Raw genomic sequence first — 25,781 nt, 5'->3', positions numbered from 1 at the left:
GCTTCTGTGTCTCTGGATCTAATTTTGTTCATCAGTTTATGTTGTTCATTATACTCCACAAATGAGTGAGATCATGTGCTATTTATCTTTCTCTGACTGGCTTATTTCACTTAGCATAATGCTTTCCAGATCCATCCATGCTGTTGCAAATGCTAAGAGTTCTTTCTTTTTTATGGCAGCATAGCATTCCATTGTGTAGATGTACCACAGTTTTTTAATCCACTCATCTGCTGATGGGCACTTAGGATGTTTCCAAATCTTAGCTATTGTAAATTGTGCTGCTATGAACATAGGGATGCATATATCCTTTCTGATTAGTGTTTCTGGTTTCTTATATAGTCCTAGAAGTGGGATCACTGTGTCAAATGGGAGTTCCATTTTTAACTTTTTAAGGAAACTCCACACTGTCTTCCATAGGGGCTGCACCAGTCTGCTTTCCCACCAGCAGTGCACGAGTGTTCCCCTTTCTCCACATCCTCTCCAGCACTTGTCGTTTGTTGATTTGTTGATGATAGCCATTCTGACAGGTGTGAGATGGTACCTCATTGTCATTTTGATTTGCATCTCTCGGATGATTAGTGACTTTGAGCATGTTTTCATATGTCTCTTGGCTTTCTGAATGTCCTCTTTTGAAAGGTGTCTATTTAGGTCCTTTGCCCATTTTTTGATTGGATTGTTTGTCTTCCTTTTGTTAAATTGTATGAGTTCCCGATAAATGTTGGAGATTAAGCCCTTATCAGATATAACATTGGCAAATATGTTCTCCCATGCAGTGGGCTCTCTTGTTGTTTTGTTGATGGTTACTTTTGCTGTGCAGAAGCTTTTTATTTTGATGTAGTCCCACTTGTTTATTTTCTTCTTAGTTTCCATTGCCCTAGGAGCTCTATCAGTAAAGATATTGCTATGACATATGTCTGATATTTTGCTGTGTATGGATTCTTCTAAGATTTTTATGGTTTCCCGTCTTACATTTAATTCCTTTAACCATTTTGAGTTTATTTTTGTGTGTGATATAAGTTAGTGGTCTAGTTTTATTGGTTTGCATGTACCTGTCCAATTTTTCTAACACCATTTATTGAAGAGACTATCTTGACTTCATTGTATGTTCATGCCTCCTTTGTCAACTATTAATTGAACATAATGGCTTGGGTCGATTTCTGGGTTCTCTGTTCTGCTCCATTGGTCTATATGTCTGTTCTTGCGCCAGTATCAGGCAGTTTTGAGAACAGTGGCTTTGTAATATAGCTTGATATCTGGTATTGCAATCCCTCTGACTTTGTTCTTCTTTCTCAAGATTGCTGCAGCTATTCGGGGTCTTTTTTTAAATTTCACATGAATTTTGGGAGAGTTTGTTCTAGGTCTGTGCAATGTGCCGTTGGTATTTTAATGGGGATTGCATTGAATCTGTAGATTGCTTTGGGTAGTATGGACATTCTAATGATGTTGATTCTACCAGTCCATGTAAGTGATTTACTATTAGCCACCTTATCCTCAGATAACACCAGGGTGTGGGCACCATTATTTACTCTGTCTTACAGATGAGAAAACAGAGGCCCAGAGAGATTAAGTAACTTGTGCAACATCACACAGCTAGTAAGTGGTGGAGATGAGCTTCAAACCAGGCATCTGCCTTCTCAGTCCATGCTTTCCTTTTCTCTTTTGAAATAAACTCTTGTGCAGTATAATTGATATTAAAATAAAATACATCCACTTAAAGTGTGCAGTTAGGTGAGATTCGATAGCGTATGTAAATTTCTGTATAATGACCGCACCATCAGGATGTGGTAATTTCACCCATAAAGTTTCCTCGTGCTCTTTTGCAATAAACTCCTCCCACTGTGCTTCCTGTTACTGTAGACTATTTTGTCTGTCCTAGAGTTTCATATACATTGAATCATGTGATATGTACTCTTTTGGATTGGCTTTTGTTTGGCATTACAGTTTTGAGGGCATACATATTCTTTTTTTAAAAAAAATATATTTTATTGATTTTTTACAGAGAGGAAGGGAGAGGGATAGAGAGTTTGAAACATCAATGAGAGAGAAACATCGATCAGCTGCCTCCTGCACACCTCCTACTGGGGATGTGCCCACAACCAAGGTACATGCCCTTGCCCGGAATCAAAACTAGGACCCTTCAGTCTGCAGGCCGACGCTCTATCTACCCAGCCAAACCTGTTAGGGCCATATTCTTACTTAAATTAGTTTATTCCTTTTCCTATGCTTATAATGCGATATTTTTCTTTGGATGCTTTAAAAATGTGTTATTTTGAAATAATTATAGATTCACAAAAAATTGCAAAAGGGGGAAAAAAGATAAGACCCACATGTCCTCTTTCCCCAAACTCCCCCATGGTTACACCTTACATAACTGGTACAGTAGCAAAACCAGGAAACTGACATTGGTATAGTGACTATAGTCTAATACTATAGTCTATATAGTATTAGACTATAATACTATAGTATTATAGTATAGTATAGTATAGAATAATACTATAGTATTATAGTATAAACTATAATACTATAGTCTAATCCATAGAACTTACTCAGCATTCAGCAGTTGTACATGCACTGATTCTTATGTGCACTTGTACATGGTTTTTATAGTTTGTCACATGTGTAGATTCATGTAACCACTACCCTATTCAAGATCCAGACTGGTCCCTGACCACAGACTCCTTTGTGCAGCCTTAATAGCCACACTTGCCTTCCCCGTGGCAAACGCTGATCTTTTTCTATCCTGCAGATTTACAGTGTGTAACCTTTGTGACTGCCTTTTATTTTTTCACTCAACATAATTCCCATGAGGCCCATTCAAATTACTGCATATCCATAGTTTGTAGTATTGCATGGCATGGGCATTCCACAGTCTATTTAATCATTCACCAATTGAAGGATATCTGTTTTTTACTAAAATGAATAAAGCTGCTATAAACATTTGTGTACAGGCTTTTATGAGAATACAGATTTTCATTTCTGTGGGTTAAATTCCCAAGAGTGCTGTTGCTGGGCTATATGTTAAATGCATGCTTAGTTTTATAAAAAGCATAAACTATTTTCCAGAGTACCTGCACCGTTTTATTTTCTCACCAGCAATGTATGAGGATTCAGTTTCTTTGCATCCTTTCCAGCATTTAGCATTATCACTTTAAAACATTTTTTGCCATCTGGTAGATCTATAATGATTTTATGGTTTTAATATTTATTTCCCTAGTGGCTAATGATGCTGAATATCTTTTCATGTTCTTATTTGTCTTTTGGATATCCACTTTGGTGAAATGTCTGCTCATGTGTTTTGCCTGTTGACTAATTGGATTGTTTATTTATCTTTTTTACAGTTCAGTTTTGAGAGTTCTTTATATATTTCTAGATTGATTGTTTTTGTGTGTGTGTGTGTGCCATTGTTTTTTTGAGTGGTTTGATTATGATGTGCCTTAGTGTGGTTTTCTTTGTTTCTTTTTTTAAAAAATAATTTTTATTTCTTGAAGTATTACAAAGAGTATTACATATGTCTCCTTTTTCCCCCCCTTGACATTCCCCTGGCCCCTACCCCGCAGTGTCTTGTGTCCATTGGTTATTCTTATATGCATGCATATAAGTCCTTCGGTTGATCTCTTAATCCCCCCCAAACCCTCCCCAGGCTTCCCACTGTAGTTTGACAGTCTGTTCAATGTTGCTCTGACTCTGCATCTACCCCTGTTCATCAGTCTATATTGGTCCCCATTATCTGTCCCAACCTCACTGGGGCCGTCCCGACCTCACCGGGGCCGTTCCAACCTCACCAGGGCCTTTCCAACCTTCTTTGTTTCTTCTGCTCGGAGTCTGTTGAGCTTTTTGGATTTGTGGGTTTATAGTTTTATGAAACTTGATAAGATTTTGGCCATTGTTTCTTTAAATATTTGTTCTGCCACCCTCTTTTTCCCTGGGACTCTAATTACATACATTTTAGATGTTTCATAGTGTCCCAGAGCTCTCTTACAATTTTTTTTGGTCTTTTTGTCACCTGTGTTTTAGTTTGGATATTTCCTAGTGCTATGATTTCAAGTTCACCAGTCTTTCCTTTTGCAATGTCTAATCTGCTGTTAACCATTCCCAGTGCATATTTCATTCAGAGATTGTATTTTCATCTGTAGAAATTCCGTTTGAGTTTTTTGTATCTTCCATGTTTCTCCTTAACATGTTTATACTTTTCTCTACCTTCTTGAACCTACAGAGTATATATATAATGGCCATCCTTGTCTGCTAATTTGATCTTCTGTCCTTTTTGGACCTGTTTCTGCTGATTGGGTTTTTTTCTCTGGTAATTATACATATTTGCCTGCTTCTTTGTCTAGTAATTTTTGATTGGATGCTGGATATTTTGGGTGTTTACATTGCTGGTTACTGGATTTTATGATACTTCTTTAAATATTGTTTGGATTTTTTCAGGGATGTAATCCAGGTAATTGGAATCAGTTTGGTCCTTCCAAGGCTTTCTTTTCCTAATACCCCACATGTTTGAAGATTTTTCCTCTTATTCTCCACCCTGTGTGAGCTTGACTTCTGCTTTCTGGTTGGTGTTTTTTCTATAGTCTCAGGTGGTTTCTCACATGTACAGGTATAGAAAGACAAATATTCAGCCAAAGACTCGAGGGACCCTTCGGCAAATCTCCAGAACTTTCTCTCTCTGCAAGTCTTTCCCCCCCCAACTGTCTCCTCAATTCAGTGAGACCTGTGGGCTCTGTTGGGATTCTCCCTCCTTGTGCTGAGGTGTGGAGACCCAGGTAGTGAGCTCGAGAACTTACAGAGCTCAGGCTGTTTGTGTGTAAAGAAAACCTCCTAAGCAGGGAGAAGCCCAGTTCTCCACCCCCTTCTTTGTTCTTTCCTGTGAGCCGTGTGTCTCCTTCACCGCTCCACACAGAACACTTCATCTGGTCACTGGATGTGTGGAGGTTTCCCCCTACAGTAGGCAATTCTGTGATGCCGGTGGGTGTCCTACACTTTAACTAAATTCTGACACTCTCTGGAGAAAATGTCAGACCACACAGGTTGAGGGCTCAGTCCCACCAAACCTCTTCTACCCCATCTCAGCAGCAAACGCAAGTGGTGGGTCCCCAGGTTCACACAACTTCTGTCTGATTTGCTTACAGATCGGAGGTCCCCACAACCCCCTCCTTATGTGATTAATTTGTTGGAGCAGCTCACAGAGCTCAGGGAAATACTCATGTTTATTCACCAGTTTATTGAAGGACACGATAAAGGATGCAGATGAGCAGCTCGGTGAAGAGCTATACAGGGAGAGGTTTGGGAGGGTTCTGAGTCCAAGAACTTCTGTCATGTGGCGTTAGGGTGTGCCACCCTCCCAGTGAGGATATGTTTGCCAGCTTGGAAGATGTCTGAACCATGTACTATTGGGATCGTCCTCATTTTGGCACGATCAACTATTAACTTCCATTCCAGCCTCTCTCTGGAGGATGGGGTAGGCCTGAACATTCCAAGCTTTTAATCGTGGCTTAGTCTTTCCGGAGATCAGCTCCCATCCGGAAGCCGTCCAGGGGCCACCTAGAGTCACCTTCATGGAACAGAAGGTGCCCCGGTGCTCTTGTCACCCAGGAAATTACAAAGATTTCGGGGGCTCTGTGCAGGATCCAGGGACAGAGAACAATACGTATTTCCTATTATCTCACACTTTCCCTTCTCTCAGGAATCTCAGCCTTGCGTTACCTGTTGTCCAATATCTAAAAACATTTGTTCATATATTTTGGTTGTTTTTCTAATTATTTAAAGTATGAGGTTTTATCTACTGCCAATGACCCCGTCATATCTGGAAGCGAAAGCTCAACTCCGTCCTTTTTATCGATGAGTGGTGTTCCATTGGGTGGATATGCCACATTTGTTCAAGCCTTCACCTGTTGTTGGCATGCGAGTTGTTTCTAATTTTTGGCTCTTATGAATGAAACTGTACAAGTCTTTGTGTGGACATGTGTGTTAATTTCTCGTGAGTAAATACCTAGGGGTTGGATTCCTGGATCATAGAGTATTATATATTTAACTTTTAAGACATTGCCAAGCAGTTTTCCAAAGTGGCTGTATCAGCAACGTATGTGTAAGCGTTCTTGCTCTACATTACCACCAACACTTGGTATTATCCGGTTTTTAAATATTTAGCCATTATGTGGGGTATGTAGTGGTATCTCATTGTGGGTTAAATTTGCATGTTCTGGTAACTAATGATGTTGATCATCTTTAATGTGCTTATTGGCGATTTGTATTTTTTAAATAAAGTTTATCATTCCCTCCGCTCCCCCCGCCCCCCCATTGGCTATCTTCTTCTAACTGAATTGCAAGAGTTCTTTTATATCCTGGACATACATTCTTTGTTAGCTACAACAGAGTCCTTGATTTTAAGCACTCCTCTTGCTTGGTTGAGGGGAATGGGAGAGAGGGTAAGACTTTAAATAGGAGAGAGAGGCTTGCATCTTAGACTAGGATTGGGGTTTAGATGGGGGCAGAATAGATGGAATTTTAAAATTATTTTGAAAGAACCTCAAAGGATTCTGGGTCCGTTTGTCTTTCCCTTTTGTCTTCTGAACCTTTTTAATATGTTTAAGAAATCAAACTGAAATTATTTATATGATAATTATGCTTGAATTAATCACAGGATGGCGTCTCAGGAACCTAGGCCATACGCTCCCGTCCTTTTCCTTTTTCTGAGCCATGGAGTGGCAAGTCTCGGTGCAAATTCCAGCCAGGGTGAGTCCCAAGGGAGGAAAACTCCCATGGTTCCCACACATGGGAGGGGGTGGAGAGGGGATGGGCCAGCTTAGGTACTTGATGCTGTGAGGTATTCTGGAGTGTGTGCGTGCAGGAGCACACGTAAGGTTTTCACGGTTATGCTAAAAGGGGTTTTCAGACCCAGGTTTTCTCACACTGGGCACATGTAGGTGCAGGCTGATTAAAACCCACTATAATTTTCCTTCACGGCTTTTAGGGGGACTCTTATCTGAACCCACATTTGTATCTTTGAAGTTTGCACAGTTCAGTTCATTATGCATTCATTGTTTTCTTACAGATTTGCATCCATTGCTGCAAAAAATGGCAGTGAGTATTCCTTTTTCTTTTTTTAACCCAGGCCTCCTCTACGGTTTTGGATGTTATGCTTAACTGCTGTCCCTTTGCCTTTTAGGAAGAAATAATCGATGGGAACTATCTGAATGGTAATGTCCCCACTTGCTGCTTCTAAGAATCGCTCACCGAATGTGACCGATCTCTCTGGAGCGACTCGTTTTTAAGCATCTCTCATTTTATTCCCCTTCTAGCGTTCCTGGACCTCATACAGTTTCAAAGGTAACCTGCCCTGGGCTGGGGGGATGTTTTTTTAAGTGCACACATGTGTTCCACAGACTTATTCCTTTCTGCTCTGGCACAGGGACTGACGGTCACTGAGTGCTCGCTCTGTAGGGGGACTATTCTCAGTGCTTTACGCAGAGAAACACGTCGGTCCTCACTGCACCCCGGGCGGCCCTGCTGCTGTCCCATTAGACAGGATGGTGACACCGGGGCCCAGGGAGGATGCGTCCGGCCACGCCAGGGAACGGGGGGAGCTCCACACCATGGCCTTAACCGTGGTGTCGTCCGTGCTGCAGACAGCGGTGTGAGATACCTGGGACACAAGGCAGGGTCCTGGAGAGACTTGGGGAAGGACAAATGTTAGCAGCTAATTATAACACCACGAGTCCCCTGAGGGAGAAGAAATGGAGGCCTTGGGGCCTCATGACAGGGCGCCCGATTATGCTAAAGTGATAGACCCGCATAAACACTCCTCTCCCTAAGATAACTCCAATGGGTAGTTTTGGGCATTTTTTCAGGCTAAAGTGTTTATTTATTAATTTGTTATTCATTCATCACTTATAACAAAAATGGGCTTATGGAAGGCCTTCTGGTGGCCCACAGCAGGAGGGTTTACCGCCGCCAGGCGCGCCACTATCTGGAGCAGACGCCTGGCCATAGCTTTTTAGTGGTGAGTGGTGCCCCGCTGAGCGCTCGCCATGCTTGCTGGCCCTCCGCCTGTTACTGGATGTTTGAGTTGGTTCCAGTTTCTGGCTGTTGTGAATGGAGCTGTGCATTTTCTATGTGTTGGGCACTGGGTGAAGCACTTCCCCTGTGTAAGCTAATTGAATCCTGACAATTGTATAACACAGAAAGGGAAACTGAGGCACAGGGCAATTCAGTAAACTGCTTAAGGCCGCACAGCTGAGTGACTGAGCCAGCAATCAAATCCAGGTTCTGAGCCCACTCTTCACAATGCTATTCCAGCCTCTCATGGTACACACAGCACCTGCTTTTATTTATTATTATTTTTTAAAAATATATTTTTATTGATTTCAAAGAGGAAAATTGAGGGAGAGAGAGATAGAAACATCAATGATGAGAGAGAATCACTGATTGGCTGTCTCCTACACGCCCCCTACTGGGGATCAAGCCTGCAAGCTGGGCATGTGCTCTTGACTGGAATCGAATCTGGGACCTTCAGTCCCCAGGCCGACGCTGTATCCAGTGAGCTAAACCTGCTAGGGCCTATTTTTAAACTTAATTTAGTGAGGACCTTTCTCAGTTCATCTGTTTGAACTGTAGCTGATTTAAGTGGATTGTTGTGGGAAGTGGAATAGTGCACACAGCTCAGAGATTGCTAGTTGTCCTTGGGAGAATGGGGTCCAGGCGGATTCCTAAATTGGGAACCCCCGCCCCCACCCACTGTGTCCCTTCCCCCGCACGCACAGTTTCTAGCATCCCAGCCCCCCACCCCCAATCCCCTCCGACTCCCATCCCCTGGCCACTCAGCGAGCAGGAGAACTGCCCGGCACAGGGAGCTGCCTTCCTGACCTTCTCCCGTCTGTCTCTGACCGAAGCTCCCACCTGTGGACGGCGGACTTGTCCCACGGAGTCCTGGCCTACCTGCACGCACGGAACGTGACCTTCACCATCCCCAGCCTGCAGGTGTGTGTCGGTGCCCATCCCCGTGTGCTCGCTGTCTGTGCTCAGGGGCTGCAGACTCCGGCCAGGGAAGTGGAGAGTGGGCCAGGTGTAGAGCTAGTCTTCACCCCCAAAGAAATGTGTTCTGTCCAGTTTTTCTTAAAACACAACACAGGTTCTTTGTCTAGCTCTTATCTTTCTGTCTTTGATGGAGACGTGGTGCATTAGGGTATAAGCTGAGCTGCTGCAACAGAGACCCCAAATTACAGCGCTCAAACAATTTAGTTTCTTTCTGTCTTATGTAATAGTCCACACCTAAGTGGGAGATCCAGACAGGATATTTCAAAAGACCTGCCAGAGACCAGGCTCCTTCTATCTTACCGTTTTGTCATTCTCTAGGCTGTTGCCCACATCCTGAAGCAGCATTCCCCACCGAGGGCGGGGAGGGGGGCAGCACGGGGGGGGCGGGGGTGTGTGTGTGGAGGAAGTGAAGGTGGGCATCTTTTCCTTAAGGATGTGACCTGCACTCCCACACTTCCTTCTGCTGACCTTTCTTGGCTCCCAGCCCATGGTCACGTTACTGCAGGCCTTTCTCAGAGGCCACGGACCAGCTCGGACGCATGGGATTCTATTGCTAAAAGGAACAACAGGGTATAAGTATCAGTACCTCAGTCATGATCCAAGAAATATTTTTCTTCCCTTTTAACTCAACCACAAGCAAGAGTCATGTTAGTCTTGGCAGTGGGTCTGTGTCTCAGTGGGTGGTAGGGCTGGTGCGCCCTGTCTTCGCCATGACACCGGGACTAGCACACACAGAAAACTGAGGTAATATTCTCCCAGGATTAAAGAACCTGGGAGCAAAGAATTCATGTCATGGATGAAGGAAGGTCTGACATCTCTGTTGTTTCCATGTTTACTTGATGAAAACAAACATATCAGCCAACACTCGCAGCTGCACTGCCTCGGAGAGCTGGTGGTTAGCCATTCACCAGGATACCCACCTTTATCTCTACTGCTCATCAGTCTGTGGCAGTTTAAGATAAGAAATGCCTGACCCTTTCTCTCTAGCATGTGGTTTCTCATGAAATATATCTATGTATATAAAAAGCTAATATGCAAAGTGTCCCGACCGGAGACCGGGAGTTCAATCGCTTGCTGTGACGTGTGCTGACCACCAGGGGGCGGCGAGGAACATGGTGGGTGACCAGCAGTGGCAGCGGGATGCTGAGGGAGCGAGGGAAGGAGGGGGCGGGGAATCTGATCAGCCCTTATCGCTGGCCAGGCCTAGGGACCCTACCCATGCATGAATTTCATGCACTGGGCCTCTAGTATATACATATTAGTAGTTATACTGCCTGTCTTCATATATATGTAAATATATACTAGATATTGAGTGAATGAATGAATGATAATACTGTAATACTATCATTGAACAACAAACAAAAAGTCTAAGTATGTCCCATGCAATATTTGGGATACGCTTGTGCTAAAAACATTATTCATTGCTGACGTGCAATTTAGACTTAACTGGGTAGCCTGTGTTTTATCTAGCAAACTGGCTAAGTCACCTGCCCAAGGCCGCACGGCTAGTGCGTGGCAGGGTGGGGCTTGCACATGGCTGTCTGGCTCTGGAGACCACCTTTCCCGTGGCACGTGCTGCTTGCCTTTCTGCAGCAGCCCCGTCTGAGGGAGGCTGAGCGGAGAACCCCCCAGGGAGCAGAGGGAATCTGTCGGAGAGGCTGCGGAGGGAGGGAATTGGTTCTTGCTCCCCGAATGCTTATTTGCCCTCATAGCTTGAGGCCTGGGAGAGTGCCCACCTGGGGTGAACTTTCTGAACTTGAAACCTCCATCCCCTCCCGGGACCAGGCAGGCTTCGGAGAAGTGGCTGGCTGGCTGGGTGGGGAGCTGGTTGTCACAGGCGGGACGAGTCCAGCATCGCCGAATCTGTGTTTTCCGAGAGAAGTTGGAGGTCTGCACTGTTGTGAGGAACAGCCTTCTTTAAACGCTGGCAGCTGATGAAACCTCCTGCCGGCTTCCCGTCAGGTGCTGCTGGGGCCTCCACAGGGTAGGAGGCGGCCGGGCTGGGCTGCATGTGCTCTGCTCCCGTCCTGTCCTCACGCACTCTCCTCACACCATGTCCAGGCGGCCGTGGAGCACCACCTGGAGCAGCGGCTGTACCAGCCCCAAAAGCTGCGGGAGGACCTGCGGGGAGCCGACGCCGGGCAGTTCCGCACCGCCATGCAGTGCCTCGGGGAAGACAAGAAGGACCGCTGGGTGAGGTTCCGAGGGGGAGCAGCGAATGGAGCCTGATCCAGGTTCTGAGCTTGCTTTCTTTTTGAAAAAATACGTTTTTATTGATTTTAGAGGGAGAGGAAGCGAGAGGGAGAGAGAGATAGAAACATCCATGACGAGAGAGAGAGAGAGAGAGAGAGAGAGAGAGAGAGAGAGAAACGTGATCGGCTGCCTCCTGCACGCCCACCAGCGATGGAGCCGCAGCCCGGGCTTGTGCCCTGACTGACCGGGAACCCATCCAGTGCCCTCTTGGCTCCTGGGTTGACGCTCAACCACCGAGCCACACCGGCCGGGCAGGGCAGGCCCTGACCTTCTGTCTCCTTCTCCCTCCCCAACCCCCTGGCAATTTTGGGTTGAGATTTTCTCACTTTCTCTGAAGATCAAAGGAAGAGTCGTCTGATTCACATTCTCATGGCACCAGGGGTTTGGCTTAAGAACACGTATAATGGGTGCTGTGCCCCCAGGGACACTGGGTCCAGAGATAAAAGACTGTCCTTGACCTCAAGGAGTTGACAGTCTGGAGTGGAGACAAAAATCAGATCATTTTCACAAAAGCTGGTGATGTGAGAGCCAAGCACGGCCTCAGACCCAGAAGCCCGTGGGGCCCAGCCCGGCCGGCCAGGCACCCGAGGCTCTGAGATTCCTAGTCAGAGGCAGGTCGTGTGGGTCAGCGTCCCCAGAAGGAGTTGACCAATTACACATTTTCATCCTCACGGGTTTACTTCAAAGCCTGTGATTAAAATAGAATGGACACATTGAACCCGTGAGCTTTGTAGTAGAAATGTAGTGTTTCCTTCCGAAATGAAATGAACTTTTGAAAAAGTACAGAGTAAACAATAGAAAAGGAAGTGCCAGTTTATGCAAAATGGGGATTCCCATGAAAGCGACGCTGATTAGTGTGCACTATGGGTTCCCACGTGCCCGGCACTGCTCCCAGGGAAGGGCCCGGAAGCTGTTTCTGAAAGGGCCTGGAGTCAGCGCTCGGGGCTTTGCAGGCCTGCAGCTGCACAGCGGCTCACCTTGCCCTGGGCAGGCAGGCACCACAGGTGGCAGGTGAGTGAGTGGGCGTGGAGGGCTCCAGTGACACTGTCCCCAGCAGCGGGCAGTGGGCTTGTGGGCCGCGTCTGCCAACAGTGCTCTCAGGACGGACCCTGGGCGGGCGCTGACTGCTCTCAGGACCTCCTGAAACAGGGCCGGAGGAACCTGACCGTTTCAGTACTCAGAGGAGGAGATGAGGGGAGAGACTGGGCGGTCACCTCGGGCTGCGGGGCTTAAAGGCGTGGCCTCCTGGCGCGCTGTGAGCCTGCTGGCCTCGGCTGAGCCCATGGGCCCTTCTCAGAATAATGTGTTAAATCTATAAAATAAAATACAAATGGCGACAAAGGAAGCCAATTCGATTGAAATACATTCATCAAAATGTGTAAACATAACACTGTGGACTGTCTCCTAAGCACCTACCGAGTATTGTCTCCTTCCAGGTGGGTTAGAGGCAGGCACTCGTTCTCTCTCTTTAAAGAGGGGGACTCGGACTTCAAGGCTGAAGTGATTCGCTCAGGAACACACACACAGTAAGCGCAGGGCCTGGGGTCTGAATCTGAGGGTGTCCGGCCCTCGGACGCATGGGCTCCCCCTATAGGAGGGCCGTGGGCCCCTCCAAGAAGACACACAGCTTGGCTCAGCGCTTGGTGCGTGGTCAGTGCTCAGTGAATGGTGGCTGTCATTTTCAGAGGGTGTGGGTGAAGGACAGTGGGCCCAGTTAGGTGTGACAGCCCTGTCAGCATTGCTGGGTTCTGTGGCTCACAGGATTCATTCATTCACTCATTCATCCATTCAGTCACTCATTCAGTCGTTCAACAGGTTATTTCTCAAGGTTGTCTACGTACCAGGCATGCTGTTGGGCACATGGCTTGGGCCTCAGGGACCCCCTGGACCAACCCCACACTAGATTCAGGTGCCAGGGCTCCGGCCACCCCAGTGAGGTCAGATGCTACGATGGTGCTGGGCGCCTGCCCGGTGAGGCTGACGTGCTGACCGAGTTGACCACCGGCTTGGAGGAGCGACAGCCCATGCGCATCTCGGATGCATCACAGAGTTTGGCTCAAGATGCTCCTAGGAGCACGTACTCGGGGAGAACTGATCTGACTGAAGTAGGAGGAGGTCAGAGAGGACATCAATTATGTGGCGCCCGAGCTCAGCCTCGGAGGATGAGCTGGGTTTCAGTGGGGGAAGGGGTTGGGGAGGAATTCCAGCTGGAACAGGGCCGGGTGTGGCAGTCACGGGCATCTCAGAACAGGCTGTGCAGTGGGTGGGCAGGTGGAGGCCTTGACGTGGAGAAGGGTTGCCATGGCAGCGTGTGGTCACACAGTGGTCCTTCCTTTCCTCGCTGCTGCCAAGTGGGTCCCTTCAGCGCCTCTGCGTCGAGAGACCGCGTTCAAGACCACCCGCTTCCTGTGCCTTTAGGAGCTGGAAGGCATCGTCATCGACGTGGGGGAGATTCGGAAACAGGCCTTGCAGAGCCCGGGCGTGGACCGCAGCCTGCTTCTCATCACGCTGGAGCGGTGCTTCCAGGAGCTGAGCCCCCTGGAGTGCGTGGCGGTCCTGAGCAAGCTGCTGCGGGGGGCCCCGGGCCGCTTCCTGCAGCCCGGCCTCCCGGCGAGGCTGCCCGCGGGCCTGCGCGAGGACGCCTTCAGGAACCTGTGAGTCCCCCGCCCCTCCCCCCCTCACTCCGCCCCCTGCCCTCAGGTTCCTGTGAGAGTCCAGGCGGTGACACAGGGTGTCCAAAACATGTATGCGCCCTGAGTGATTGTGAAGTCTGTTTATTAACATGCTGTTCATTTTCAAAATTTAAAAGCATCTACAGAAATGAATAATTTTTTTTGTTAGTGCCTGTTTCAAACTGAGGACCCTTCTGGTCCAGGCGCCGCAGATAATGCGCTGGAATCGCAACATCGAGAATCACTTCGTGGGGTATCTGTGCGCCCTCAGTTCGTCAACTGTTGCCGGTTTTGTACCGTAAGCTTTATCTTTTATGTCTCCCCAGACAAGAAAGTCCAGTGGATAAATTTTCTTTGTTCAAAACGTATTCTGGCTTCACCCATTATTTCAAATCGGTTAATCCTGAAAAGTAGTGAAAATTGAGCGAATTATCTGCTGATAAAGCGTGTCTGCATTTTTATACACACTTGGACAGAAAGGCAACGTTCGTACTTCAACTGCATTTTCAAACTTCCAGTAGCATTTTAGGATGAATTTCCTTTGTTCAAAGCTTAGTCTGGCTGAAAAGAAAGAAGGATCAATTGAGCCACAGGCGTGAAAGTGTGGCACGTGTTTTGGGACACCCTGTGCATGGCAGAGGGAGGGGGCGGGTGGGACAGGTCAGTGTGTGAGGTCTGGAACAGAAGCTGGAAACCTGTGGAGTTTAGAGGTGGTTTGATTAGTATCTTCCAAATTCCAGTCACTCCGGACCTCACAATTTTTTCCACATCTACACACATCTGTGCTGTTATTTACTTCCTGTTTTTCTTTATAGTGACTCAATGTTTTCCTTGGTATTTATTTAAAAAGCAAATTTGATATCATTACTGCAAATGGGAAATGAGTATTATTTGTCTTAAGTAAAAGTAGTCATAAAAGTAAAAATGATGTCCTAGCCGGCTTGGCTCAGTGGACTTGGCTCATCAGCCTGCGGACTGAGGGTCCCGGGTTCGATTCTGGCCAAGGGCACATGCCTGGACTGCGGGCTCGATCCCCAGTGGGGGGTGTGAAGGAGGCAGCCGATCAATGATTCTCTCTCATCATTGATGTTTCTATCTCTCTCTCCTTCTCCCTTCCTCTCTGAAATCAATAAAGAAATATATATTTTTAAAAAAATTAAAAATGATAAAAAAAACGGTGCCACTCAATGCCAGCGAGGCAGGCGGCTCCCAGTGCCTGAGCCTCCTGTGGGCAGAAAGGAGCTGGGCCTGAAGGTGCCCTCGCACCGACCCCCCTCCCGAGGGCGGGGCTGGCATGCGCTGCAGGGGGTGGGAGGGTAGGGGTCGGAGTAGGGATGGGGGGAGGGTGGAGGGGGGAGGTGGGGATGGGGTGAGGGTAGGGGAGGGGGGATAGGTGCCGGGTGGGGGAAAGGAGGGCAGCACCTCGCTCTGTGAAATTACACCTTGGGTGCGGGACGCCCAGTTAGAGGGCTGTGTCCGGGACTTGACAGGCCCTAGGCATTGCGATCCTTGCCAGCTCCCCTTTTACTAATTATATCTCTTTATGGCCCTAAAGGGCCTTTCCAAACCTAAAAACGATTTAGATGAAGGAAAAGACCGGTGAAACAACCACTTGGGCGAGTCTGTATGTATGTTTACTTTCAGCAGCCAGAGGACTGCAGGGAAACAGGCAGTGTACTGGCCTCATTCTGTCGCAGGGGCCATTCTGGGGCCAGGGCCTTTGCTCTGTGCCATTACACAGAGCACTCCACTCGGTCTCCTGCTCCCCCACTCCCCCCCCATCCCCCCGGGCTGATGTGCGTGGGAGTGGACGTGGAGAGAACGTGATTGGGAGAGGAATTTCATTGGCCACTTCGCATCTGATTCAAGTGTCAGAAAACCCATTCAAAGTTTTTTCGAAATTCTTGTTTCCAAAAGGGAATCATCGGATCCTGTAGTTGAATAGTTTCAGGCGCAGTTAAATCCAGAAGCTCACATCTCGTGAGGAACATCTTTGGACTGTTGTCTCCCGGCTCTGCCGTCCTGACATCAGGCTCGCCCCTCCGTCCCCCCCTCTGCGAGCGAGGCCTTTCCGCCATCCTCAGAGCGTCCAGCCCAGAGGGGCAAAGTCTCTTTCCAGCAGGTCCAGCAAAGTGCCGACCTGATTCTCACTGGTCCCGACTGGGTCACATGCCGTTCTGGGTCCAGTCACTGCTGCAAATGGATCTAATATGCTCAGTGCTTAGGTGGGTGACAGTCCCACGCAAACCTCGTGGGTGAACCAGGAGGAGAAGTGTTTCTCCAAGAGAAATCGAGGTGCTTTGTGAAGAAGAGGGGGTTAGAGGGCCACTGCAAACACGTCCTATGAGCCTTGGATAACAGGGGGAAAGGTCATGGATCTCGCGGACAGAAAGACGCGGAATAATGCCGATCTAACATTCCCTGACCCCGGTTCTCAGCGCCCGAGTGGGGCCTGGAATATGCCCACGCCTCCTGAAGACACACTAACGCGTCATCCAAACAGCCTCTTCTTTTATGGATAAGGGATCTGAGGCCCAAAGAGGAGACGGTGTCCGCGGTGGGTGGCCCGGGGGGCTTGCCTTAGTCTTGCCAGTTTTGTCCTTTTCCTACTCTGCCGGTCACCTCTCTTCTTCTTGTGAGGATGATCCTTTAATCCCTCCCTCATTTTTCAGACGAGGAAACTGAGGCACGAAGAGATGAACTCCCCCCAGGTCAGACTACAGGGACCGCAGAGCCAGCGTGTTTGCCGGTGGGTGAGGTTTCCCAAGAAGGAGGCTCACCATTCCCCCAGAACCCCGTGTGCTGCCCTGTCACCCCCTCAGGCCTGGAAAACAAACAACAGACAAAAAAAGCCAATGAAAACAAAAACACAGAAAGAAGATATTAAGAAGGACTTTAGGGAAAGTTTGCTTGTTTGCTGTGACGTGGCTGGGAGAGTGGCCAGGGGAAAATCTAAGCTTGGAAAAGGCTGGGGACACGTCCGGTGGGGAGTTGGCTTCAGTGGGGGTGGGTGGGGAAGGAGGCTCCCGGGAGAGGAGACCCAGATGCTTTGCAGGTTGAACAGGGTGGTGAGCTGTGCCACATGCTGTGATGGGTCAACTCGTCTTTGGGCCAAACGAGACCAGCAAGGAGGTCACGGTGACGTGGGTCAGAGGAGTGGGGTGGAGGTGAGGAGACCAGACCTCAGTGGCTAACAGGGACCGGACACTCGGCCCAGCGGCATGTCTGCAAGCAGCACGGCAGCCGATGGCAGGTGTGGTGAGGACGTGGCGAAGCCAGGCCCGCACACGCTGCTGCTGAGAACGGAAACGGTGCAGTGACTTTGGAAAACAGTCTGGCAGTTTCTCAAAAGGCTACTTGTAGAGCCGCCACCTCGCCCAGCCACATCCACTCCCGGGCATGTATCCAAGAGAAATGACAGTGCGTGTCCACAGAAACCCTGTACCTGGATGGTTGCGGCAGCCTGGTCATAACAGGACAGGGAGGCCTGCCGAGCCCACCAGCTGATGAACCGGTGAAGAGCACGTGGTGTGTCCGCACAGACACGAAAAGGAATGAAGTGCTAACGGGCGTGAACCTTGGCAACATGACGCCGAATGGAAGAAGCCAGTCCCCGGGATGACGCCGCATCTGATTCCGTTGATCTGAAATGTCCGGAAGCGGCAAATCCACAGAGACAGGAAGCAGATGCGGGTCTGTAGGAGTGGGGGCGCTAGCAGTTGAGGGCACGGGGATTCTCCGTGAGGTGCTTAGCATGTTCTAACGTCGATTGTGGTAATGGTTGTACAACTCTGTGGTTGTCCTGGACACCACCAGCGTGTCCACTTTAAATGGGAATTGTTTGGTATGTGAGTTATAACTGCAATCAGGATGCTACCAAACAGTGGCCTGAGGTGAGGACGTGGAGACCAGTCTTGGGAAGGGCCCCACGGAGGCAGAGGAGGAATGGGAAACAGGCTCCTACAGCAAGCGGGCAGGAGGTTTCCAACACGGAGGGGGCGGGGGGGCGGGGCTCGGGGCTTGAGCCGTCTGCCCCTCAAGGCAGCCTCCACCTGTTTGTTCCTTAGTTGACACCTGTGTTGTGTCCTTTAGGTCCGCGGTGTTCAAAGACCTCTACGACCAAACCCCGGCCCGTTCCCAGAGAGCCCTCTACTCCTGGATGGCGGGCGCGCTGCGGGCGTCCTCCAGCGCCACCGGTGAGCCTGCTGGCGCCCCGCCCGAGGGCGTCCATCCTCCAAACAGCTGCCGTGTCTCGGGAAGGCGGGGCTTCGAGTTAAATATCACTCAGGGTTTTTTCCTGCCTCTCCCCAAACTTGCAAGAAGAGTTTGTGTGGCTCGTGGAATAAACACGAACCCCGCTTCACCAGGCCTGAAATCAGGGCGCATCCGTGTCTCCCAGGTGGCACCCCGGCTCCTGGTGGGATGGAAGTGGGTGCCTCCTAGACTTGATGAGAGCCTTTGGAGTGAGGCCGCAGGTTCAAAATCTGTATGAAAACCTCTGTGTGACAGTGGCACAAGGTGACCTTTAAAAATAAAATCTAGCCTGGCCCGAGTGGCTCAGTGGTTGAGCATTGACCTATGAACCAGAAGGTCATGGTTCGATTCCCAGTCAGGGCACAAGCCCAGGTTGCAGGCTCCATCCCCAGTGGGAGGCATGCAGGAGGCAGACAGTCAATAATTCTCTCTCACCATTGATGTTTCTATCTCACTCTCTCTCCCTTCCTCTTTGAAATCAATAAAAATATATTTAAACAAATAAAAAATAAAAAATAGGAAATAAAGCACAGAAGTTTAGCCCTAAGCTTCCTGGCAACCAAAGCAGAAATAGGTCAGGATGCATTTATTTGAGAGATGCTCGTTAAAAACCTGCCATGTCCCTCCAGGGGCACATAGAGTCCAGTTCCTAGAGACAGGAAGTAGCATGCTGGTCGTGTGGTGGGGCGGGGTGGGGGGGGAAGGGGAGGGGGAGGGCTTGAGTTTAGGGAGCAGAGGTCCGGTTTTGCAGGATGAGGGAGTTCTGAGGTGGACGGCAGGAGGGCCGACAGCCGTGGGTGTGCTGGAGGCGCTGCGCTGTGCACGCAAGATGGTCAGACGGAAGATTTACGGGGCGCATTTGCCCACAGCTGAAAACGAGCGATACAGGAAGGCACGGCTCTGTGGGTGAGCAATGCCAGCAGTTCCTTAGTAGCTTTAGCTTGTTGAGTGTTAATGTTAGCAATACACACAGGGCGGACTTTTAAAACACCTTTAGAAAGCTTCCCATCTGCCGGCCACTTGGGACAGAGGAACGGGAGACAGTCTTCGCTGATGCGGAGCTACTGCTGTACCCGAGGGGAGGTGCAGAGGCCGGCAGGCTTGGCACGCATTTTGTACGAAGGGACAGAGTAAATACCTTAGACTTCGTGCACCTATGGGCTCTGCCTCCACGAGTCAGCTCTGGTGGTACAGCGAAAGCAGACATAGGCAGTAGGTGAACAGGCCTGGCTGTGCCCTATAAAACCTTGATGGGCACTGAAATCTGAATTTCATGTCATTTTCATGGGTCACAAAATACTCTTTCTTTTTTGATTTTTCTTTCAATGATCGAAAAGTGTAAAAACCAAGCTTGCCGGTGGCACAAGCACAGGTGGTGCGCTGTGGCCGGCAGCCCTGGGCCAGGCAATCAGGGATGACCTAGCATTTCTACTGGTCCAAATGCGTGATCCCTCCAAAGCGGGGATGGCGTTGGGCCTGCCGGCTCTGCAGAGGGGGCCAGGCTCTGCCAAAGCCGTGGGGTGGGGGTGGGCTCTGCGTGCGGGGACAGAGGGAACATGTGGGGTTGGAGGGTGGGGAGTCGCCCCCCACACCTCCTGCCAATTCTCTATCCTCCTGGAGCCACCCTGCTGATCACCATGTCAAATGCCCTGAGTTCCCATCTAGGGGATCCTGTGCTCACCCCAAAGCTTGGTTCCTGTTGGGGGGTCACCCGGTTGTTCGTGTGGCTCAGCCCTGCAGCAGCGCTGCCATCGTTGCTCCTGGTGACGACTCACTGCACCCCGAAAAGGCTCCCTGCCTCCTCCTTCCCCCCAAATGAACAATGAAGTTGTCGTTTATAAACGTCTTTCACTGAAAGATTGGAGCAGTGGTGGCCAGTTCTAGCTCAGGGAAACTTGAAACTGGATCCTGGACATAACTGCTCTTAAAAAATTTAAAAACTTTTCAATATGCCCAGCTCAGTGGTTGAGTGTCAGCCCTTGAACCAGGAGGTCATGGTTTGATTCCCAGTCAGGGCACATGCTTGGGTTGCAGGCTCGATCCCCAGTAGGAGGCATGCAGGAAGCAGCTGGTCAATGATTCTCATCATGGATGTTTCCATCCCTTTTCCCTTCTTCCTTTCTCTCTCTGAGATCAATAAAAACATATTTAAAAAAGTATATACATTTTTTTAATCAGAGTTGACACACAATATTATATTAGTGTCAGATGTACAACATAGTGACTAGACCAGTGATGGTGAACCTATGACACCCGTGTCAGAGATGACACGCGAACTCATTTTTTTGGTTTATTTTTCTTTGTTAAATGGCATTTAAATATATAGAATAAATATCAAAAATATAAGTCTTTGTTTTACTATGGTTGCAAATATCAAAAAATTTCTGTATGTGACACGGCACTAGAGTTAAGTTAGGGTTTTTCAAAATGCTGACACGCCGAGCTCAAAAGGTTCCCAATCACTGGACTAGACATTCTGTACCTTATGAAGTGGTCTCTCCAGTAAGTCTAGCGCCCACCTGGCACCACACACAGTTATGCAACACTATTGACCATAGTCCCTGTGCTGCACTGTACACCCGGGACTATTTCATAACTTCCAACTGCACTGTTTAATCTCATCACCACGCCCCTAGCCCTATCCCCTCTGGCCACCATCAGTCTGTTCTCTGCGCCTATGAGTCTGTTTCAGTTTTGTTTGTTCATTTATTTTGTTTTTTAGATTCCACATGTAAATGAGATCACATGGTCTTTTCTCTGTCTAACATTTCACTTAGCATAATGCCCTCTAGATCCATCAGTGTTGTCACAAATTAAAAAAAAATTTGGGGGTTAAACCTCATCTGAGGATATTTTTTCCATTGATTTTTAGAGACAGTAGAAGGAAGGGAGGGGAGGAGGGAGGGAAAAAGAAGGAGAGAGAGGAGAGAGAAAAGGAGAGAAAGAGTGAGCGAGATGTGAGAGACACACATTGTTTGGTTACCTCCTGACTGAGCCCCAGCTGGGGCCGGGGATCGAACCTGCAACCCATGTATGTGCCCTTGAACGGAATCGAGCCCGAGACCCTTTATTGCACAAGTGGATGCTCTAACCAGTGAGCAACACCAGCCAGGGCAAGATTTTATTCTTTTTTTATTGTTTAAAGTATTACATATGTCTCCTTTTCCCCCATTGACCCCTCCCCCTGGCCACTCCCACCCCCGAGGGCAGGCCCCCACCACCCCAGGGCTTGTGTCCATGGGTTATGCTTATATGCATGCCTACAAGTCCTTTGGTTGATCTCTAACCCCCCTCCCCTGCCCCTTGTCTCTGGATCTATTTTTGTTCATCAGTTTATGTTGTTCATTGCTGGGGTCCAATCCCAGCAGGTCCAGGGGTCCCCAAAGGTGTGGACGGAGTCGGCGAAGAAGGAATGACACGAAGACAGCCTTCAGTTGGTCAACAGCCCAGTCAGGACCTATAGCCAGGATCTCCAGCCAAAGTTCTGGTCGGAGTTCTGGTTAGGAACTGATGAGGTTCTGATGTTTATTGTCTTAACATTACATCCGTATTTATACCAGCCGATTCCAATCCCGTCAATTTCTATTACAAGGGTTAAGGTGTTTCTCATCTCCATTCCAGGGAGTAAAGACCATGTAACTTAATTACCCACCTGGCACTTAATTAAGGGGTTGTATCCCCTCCCTAACCTCAGGGAAAGATCCCCACCTGGGGAAACAACCTTTCTCAGAGAGGTGACCTTGGTTAAAACACATGGCGCTAAAGGGAGCAAACATATTAAAAACAGTATGCTACATACGCCAGGTCCACTGAAACACATGCTGTGCAGATGCCTCTTTCCTGCAGCGACTGCGTCAAGCAGCAAGGATGGACCGGCCTCCGGCAGTTCATTATATTCCACAAATGAATGAGATCATGTGATATTTATCTTTCTCCGCCTGGCTTATTTTGCTTAGCATAATGCTCTCCAGGTCCCTCCATGCTGTTGCAAATGGTAAAAGTTCCTTCTTTTTCACAGCAGCGTAGTATTCCATCGTGTAGATGTACCACAGTTTTCTAATCCACTCATCTGCTGATGGGCACTTAGGCTGTTTCCAGATCTTAGCTATGGTAAATTGTGCTGCTATGAACATAGGGGTGCATATATCCTTTCTGATTGGTGTTTCTAGCTTCTTGGGATATATTCCTAGAAGTGGGATCACTGGGTCAAATGGGAGTTCCATTTTTAGTTTTTTGTGGAAACTCCATACTGTCTTCCACAGTGGCTGCACCAGTCTGCATTCCCACCAGCAGTGCACAAGTGTTCCTTTTTCTCCACAGCCTCGCCAGCACTTGTTGTTTGTTGATTTGTTGCTGATATCTCATTGTTGTTTTCATTTGCATTTCTCTGATGATTAGTGACTTTGAGCATGTTTTCATATGTCTCTTGGCTTTCTGAATGTTCTCTTTCGAAAAGTTTCTATTTAGGTCCTTTGCCCATTTTTTGATTGGATTGTTTATCTTCCTTTTGTTAAATTGTATGATTTCTCTGTAAATTTTGGAGATTAAACCCTTATCAGAGATAGCATTGGCAAATATGTTCTCCCATGCAGTGGGCTTCTTATTGTTTTGTTGATGGTTTCTAAGATTTTATTCTTTTTTTTATAGCTGAGTAAATACTCCATTGTGGATACGTACCACTTCTTTATCCACTCAGCTACTGATGGACACATGGGCTGCCCCCCTATCTCGGCTCTTGTAAATAATGCTGGGGTGCAGATATCTTTTCAAATTAGTGTTTTCATTTCCTTCAGAGAAATGCCCCAGAGCGGGATTGCTGGGTCATAAGGTCATTCTATTTTTATGTTTTTGAGGACCCCCATACTGTTCTCCATCGTGGCTGCACCGATCTGCACTCCCATTCACGGTGCACGAGGGTCCCTTTTCTCCACATGATGGTTCTTCAAGTTCTGTTGACATCCCACTGACAGGGAAATTCAAACAGAGTGGCGAGTCCTCTGGGAGTTCAGAGGAGAGACAGTACTGCTGGCTGGGAGACAAGGTGGGCTGTAGGGAAGAGGAGATGTGTGAGCTCAATTTCGAAGGTAGGATTTGGAAGCAGAAGGGTATCAGGGGTGGGGAACGTCCGGCCTACGGGCTGTATAAGTCCCTCAAAACCATTTGGTCTGGCCCTGCCAAGGCATTGGGGGTGAGTTAATTAAATGTTTGCCCAAATGCAGCAGGCTCATTTTTAAGTTGATAATTTTGTATGGCCCGTAAATGATGTCATAAACATCCAAATGGCGCTTGGCAGAAGAAAGGTTCCCCAGCCCTGGTTAGGTGACAGGCATTCTAGCTCACAGGAAGGGCCTGAGCACGCAGAGCTTGGCAAACCTGTGGGGTGCGTACAAGTGGTTTGGTTTGGCTCAAGTCTAGTAACATGGTGATAATCAGCAAGGATGATAACTATTATTAGTAATAAAAGAGTCAGATATATTTAAAGTTGCCAGGTTACTTAGTAACTAAGTGAGCTAAAATAAAGCTCTATTCTGTGGTCTGAAGTCTTAACAAATAACCTGCATCTCTAACAGCTCCCGGGGCTGCTGGTGCGGCCTGTGCAGGCAGCACACTGCTGAGTGACAAAGCCCCGTTGGCGGCGTCTGCGCCTCCCAGTGCGCGGCGAGCGTCCGGGGGCCAGGGTGCTGCCCGTGAACGTCATCGGGTGAACTAACGTGTTCATGAATGCAGGAAGGAGGTCCTGCCATCAAGCCCCACCACAGTGCAGGGCTCTTACTCACCCATTCACTTACGAACCCATTCATTTATTTGCAGATGGGTCTGCTTCATGGGTCAGCGCAGAAACCTTATGGATTTTGGGCAGATACATGGTTCACCTACCCCTTGAAGAAATTACGAAAATCAGTCCCATGGAAGTAAGTCGGGAAGGCACACTTGGTAACTCACCGGGACAAGGTCAGCCAGCAGCCCAGGGTAGCCGGGTCTCTAAGAAAACGCTTGGAGAACGGCCTCAAGCCGTCAGCCCCCGACTGTGTTCTCGTGCAGAAGAAGCCAGAAAAGGGGAGGGTTGTGGCCACCGAGACAGCTCTGATGCGAGCCAACGTGACAGGAGGTTGGCTGTGAACCAAAAATCACTTGAGTATTTTCATCCTCCAGAAAGGCCACGGAAAATAGTGCTAGCGTTTCCCGGCCAGGAGGCGTGAACCTGAGTGGAAGCAACATGGAGTAGCAGCACTGAGCTCTGTCCTGCGCTGCTTAGCTCATGGCCAGCCTGTTGCTCTCCTGGTGTTGACCCAGTGACCCTGACTCTGGACTGCAGCCTCCTAAGCACGCCGCCAACCGGAGGCGCTCACGGAGCGGTGGGCTCGCCTCCGCCTCTATCCCGAGCGCCCAGCTGGCCAGTCATCTACTCCCAGTGAGAGAAGTCTTTGCAGCAAGTGACAGGCTGTTCAAGGGCCGACTGACCCAGCAATGCCTGGCTATTACGAAGCCAGAGGCAGCACCAGGCTCCTCTTTTTACCTGGGAGGCTGGGCACGTGTTGAAAGTCTTGATTTTGTAACCTGATTACAACATGGGCTAACCCCGCTGTGCCCCCCCAGTGCTGAGTCCAGGAGGTGAGAGGACAGGTTAGAGTCCGAGGAAGCTGGGCAGGGGCATTGCTAGGGTCAGATCCCACACGCACCTTTTCTTCTGAGTCTAGAAGTGTGGGGGAGGGTGGGGAAAGCAGGCCCCCGCCGAGGGCACGTCACAGGGGCAATGGGCAGTCTCTGGGGGAGAGGCAGCTGTACGAGGCTTTTAAGCACAGAAAACTGCGTTGAAACATCGGGACATTAAGGGGACAGCCTTGGACACAGGCAAAAAGTGAGCAGGAATAGAAAGATACTAATATGCTGCTCAGATTCTTTCTATTCTAGTTCACTTTTTAGTCTTACAAAGAATACATGTTTTTAATTTCCTGAGGCCATTTATAAACTCACTCATCTATTCAAAAAACTCTGATTCCCCAAAGCACGAAATATGTGGGCCATATTCTCTAACCTCTGTATAACAAATCTAGAAGTAAATGCGCAAATATTAGCTTTAAAAAGTCCAGCTTCATGGGAGGTAGAAGTAATGCTCCTTAAATACCAGGGGGCTTTCTGAGGCAGGAAGCACAGCACACGGTGTCTGGGATGGCGCAGCACAGACCCCGGGCGGTGCCGCGGCCACTCCCCTCCTCCGCGTGACCTTTCTGTGCTTGTCCACCAGATCGGGCTGTTCATCAGCTATGACAACGCCACCAAGCAGCTGGACACCGTCTATGACATCACGCCGGAGCTGGCCCAGGCGTTCCTGGAGCGGATCGGCTCCTCCGACTTCGACATGAGGAACGCCTCCACTGTCCACAGGCAGGGCCCTCCCAGCTTTGCCCAAGACACGCTCTAAGCTCAGGTTCCTCTGAGCAGCAAAGGCTCCGGGAGGGAAGGGGAGTGGCTGGTCCATGAATAGTCTCGGGGAGGGGCTTCCCCAGAGACCTCTCCAAGGCCTGATGGGCACAGAGGCTTTCTGGGGTCTCCTGGGTGCCAGGCATT

At 48.8% G+C, this 25,781-nt stretch overlaps 1 protein-coding gene across 1 annotated transcript in view; it reads left to right on the top strand.

Annotated features, from left to right (window-relative positions):
* Positions 1–25,781, top strand: part of OTOA (otoancorin) — a 123,632-nt gene that overhangs the window by 13,077 nt on the left and 84,774 nt on the right. The window contains exons 2-11 of the mRNA XM_070413825.1: positions 6,641–6,732; positions 7,052–7,080; positions 7,166–7,196; positions 7,299–7,326; positions 8,889–8,976; positions 11,095–11,226; positions 13,705–13,940; positions 18,051–18,154; positions 24,024–24,124; positions 25,459–25,598. Coding sequence (XP_070269926.1) covers positions 6,642–6,732; positions 7,052–7,080; positions 7,166–7,196; positions 7,299–7,326; positions 8,889–8,976; positions 11,095–11,226; positions 13,705–13,940; positions 18,051–18,154; positions 24,024–24,124; positions 25,459–25,598 — 980 coding nt within the window. The 5' untranslated portion in view covers position 6,641. The remainder of the gene's footprint in view (positions 1–6,640; positions 6,733–7,051; positions 7,081–7,165; positions 7,197–7,298; positions 7,327–8,888; positions 8,977–11,094; positions 11,227–13,704; positions 13,941–18,050; positions 18,155–24,023; positions 24,125–25,458; positions 25,599–25,781) is intronic.

The sequence above is a fragment of the Myotis yumanensis genome, unplaced genomic scaffold (genome assembly GCF_028538775.1).
Source record: "Myotis yumanensis isolate MYYU_CA2020_CCGP unplaced genomic scaffold, mMyoYum1.0.hap1 SCAF_4, whole genome shotgun sequence".
NCBI lineage: Eukaryota > Metazoa > Chordata > Mammalia > Chiroptera > Vespertilionidae > Myotis > Myotis yumanensis.
This window is presented reverse-complemented; position numbering and strand designations above follow the sequence as displayed.